The 1,528-nt window shown below is 44.6% G+C and overlaps 1 protein-coding gene across 1 annotated transcript; it reads right to left on the bottom strand.

Moving 5' to 3' along the window:
• Positions 1 to 8: 8 nt before the first annotated feature.
• LOC121940838 (golgin subfamily A member 5-like) lies at positions 9 to 1,503 on the bottom strand. Its single transcript, XM_042483522.1, has 3 exons — positions 1,384 to 1,503; positions 540 to 743; positions 9 to 432 (listed from the first exon to the last, which is right to left on the bottom strand). Exons 1-3 carry the CDS (start codon positions 1,501 to 1,503, stop codon positions 250 to 252), a joined length of 507 nt encoding a protein of 168 aa, XP_042339456.1. The 3' UTR covers positions 9 to 249.
• Between the last annotated feature and the right edge of the window lie 25 nt (positions 1,504 to 1,528).

Here is a 1,528-nt window from a genome sequence, read left to right as displayed (position 1 = left end):
ATGTCTCACTTGAACAGATTAGTCAAAAAAATAAAATTAAAAAACAATAATTGTGCAACAGAGCTCTGCATATTTTTAACTCTGGATTTGCTCATTTTAACCCCAGTTTTCCTAAACTTAGATTAGAACTAATCCGGTACTAATCTCTGCCGGTGCAACCCAGCCATAAACAGATTTACAAACATCACAGTGCAGCCATCAGATACACAAACACCAATACAGACAATCCTTTTCTCTATTTTCTGCCCTTTAAATCCTCACCTGTATTTCTATTCGAAGCGTGTGCACTTGCCCCTGTAGTTTTTGGATGTCCTCCTTCTGCATTTCCCTCTCATGACGCAAGTCCTCCAGCTCCAGAGCCATGGCCCCGCTGCCGTCCACCGTCTCCAGACCAGATCCCTCCTTCAGGCTGCTGATTAGCTTTTCTTTGGACTAGAGGAACATTTAAAACATAATCAACAACAGTTAATCAAAAGATGACAAAAAGAAAAAAAAAATTGCAAAAGAACACAAAAATATTTTAAATAAATTTGTCTCACTTGTAGGATGCGTGAAGCTTTGTGCTTGTAGTCCTGTAACTCCTGTTTGGCGGTCTCAGCTGCAGCTTTGGCACTTTTCAGTTGCTGCTGGAGGTCTTCGACCCTGAGCCTCTCCTCTGCAGCTCGCCGCTCTGCTGCAGTCACCGTCTCTGCGAGGGTCTGCCTCTCAGCCTCCGCTTTGGACAGGCGGCCAGCATACTCACTCTGCACAAAAACACAGAATTAAGAAATCTGATCTTTTCCAAACTTTCAGTGGAGACTGAACTGTCATATACGCTCACCAGCCACTTTTTTAGGTTCACCTGTTCAACTTCAAGCGTGAACTGGGGCCCAGCCTCATGTATCAAGCCCCCCAAGTCCCCTTATAACCAAATGAGCATCGTTTAAATGGCACCAACCTACCGGAGTATTGTTGCTGACCATGTCCATCCCTTTATTACCACAGTGTAATCATCTTCAGATGGCTACTTCAAGCAGGATAACGTGCAGGATGTCATGTCATAAAGTTCAAATCATCTCAAAATTGTTTCTTGAACATGAAAATGAGTTTACTGTAACCAAATGGCCTCCACAGTCAGATCACAATCAAATAAAGCACCTTTGAGGAGTGGGAACAGGAATTTCCCATCATTGACGTGCAGCCGACAAATCTGCAGCAACAAAGTGATGCTATCATGTCAATAGGGACCAAAATCTCTGATGTTTCCAGCACCTTATTGAATGTATGCCACGAGGAATTAAGGCAGTTCTGAAGGCAAAAGGGGGTCCAACCCGGTACTAGCAAGGTGTACCTAATTAAGTGGCAGCTGAGTGTTAAAAGGAAGATGTATGGCATCATGTGCACCTGCATCTGCCGGTAGTTGTCCTGTTCCCTCCTGAGGCCCAGCTCAGCCTCTCGCAGCCTCTCCTGTATCGTTTCAAGAGCTTGGGACTGCAAGCTGCTCCCCTCTGTGTGGTCCTGCATGATTCTAAAAACCAGACGTGAAAAT

The sequence above is a fragment of the Plectropomus leopardus genome, unplaced genomic scaffold, assembly GCF_008729295.1.
Source record: "Plectropomus leopardus isolate mb unplaced genomic scaffold, YSFRI_Pleo_2.0 unplaced_scaffold9503, whole genome shotgun sequence".
Taxonomy (NCBI): Eukaryota; Metazoa; Chordata; class Actinopteri; order Perciformes; family Serranidae; genus Plectropomus; species Plectropomus leopardus.
The sequence above is the reverse complement of the archived record's forward strand: the minus strand, read 5'-3'. Positions and strand labels throughout refer to the sequence as shown.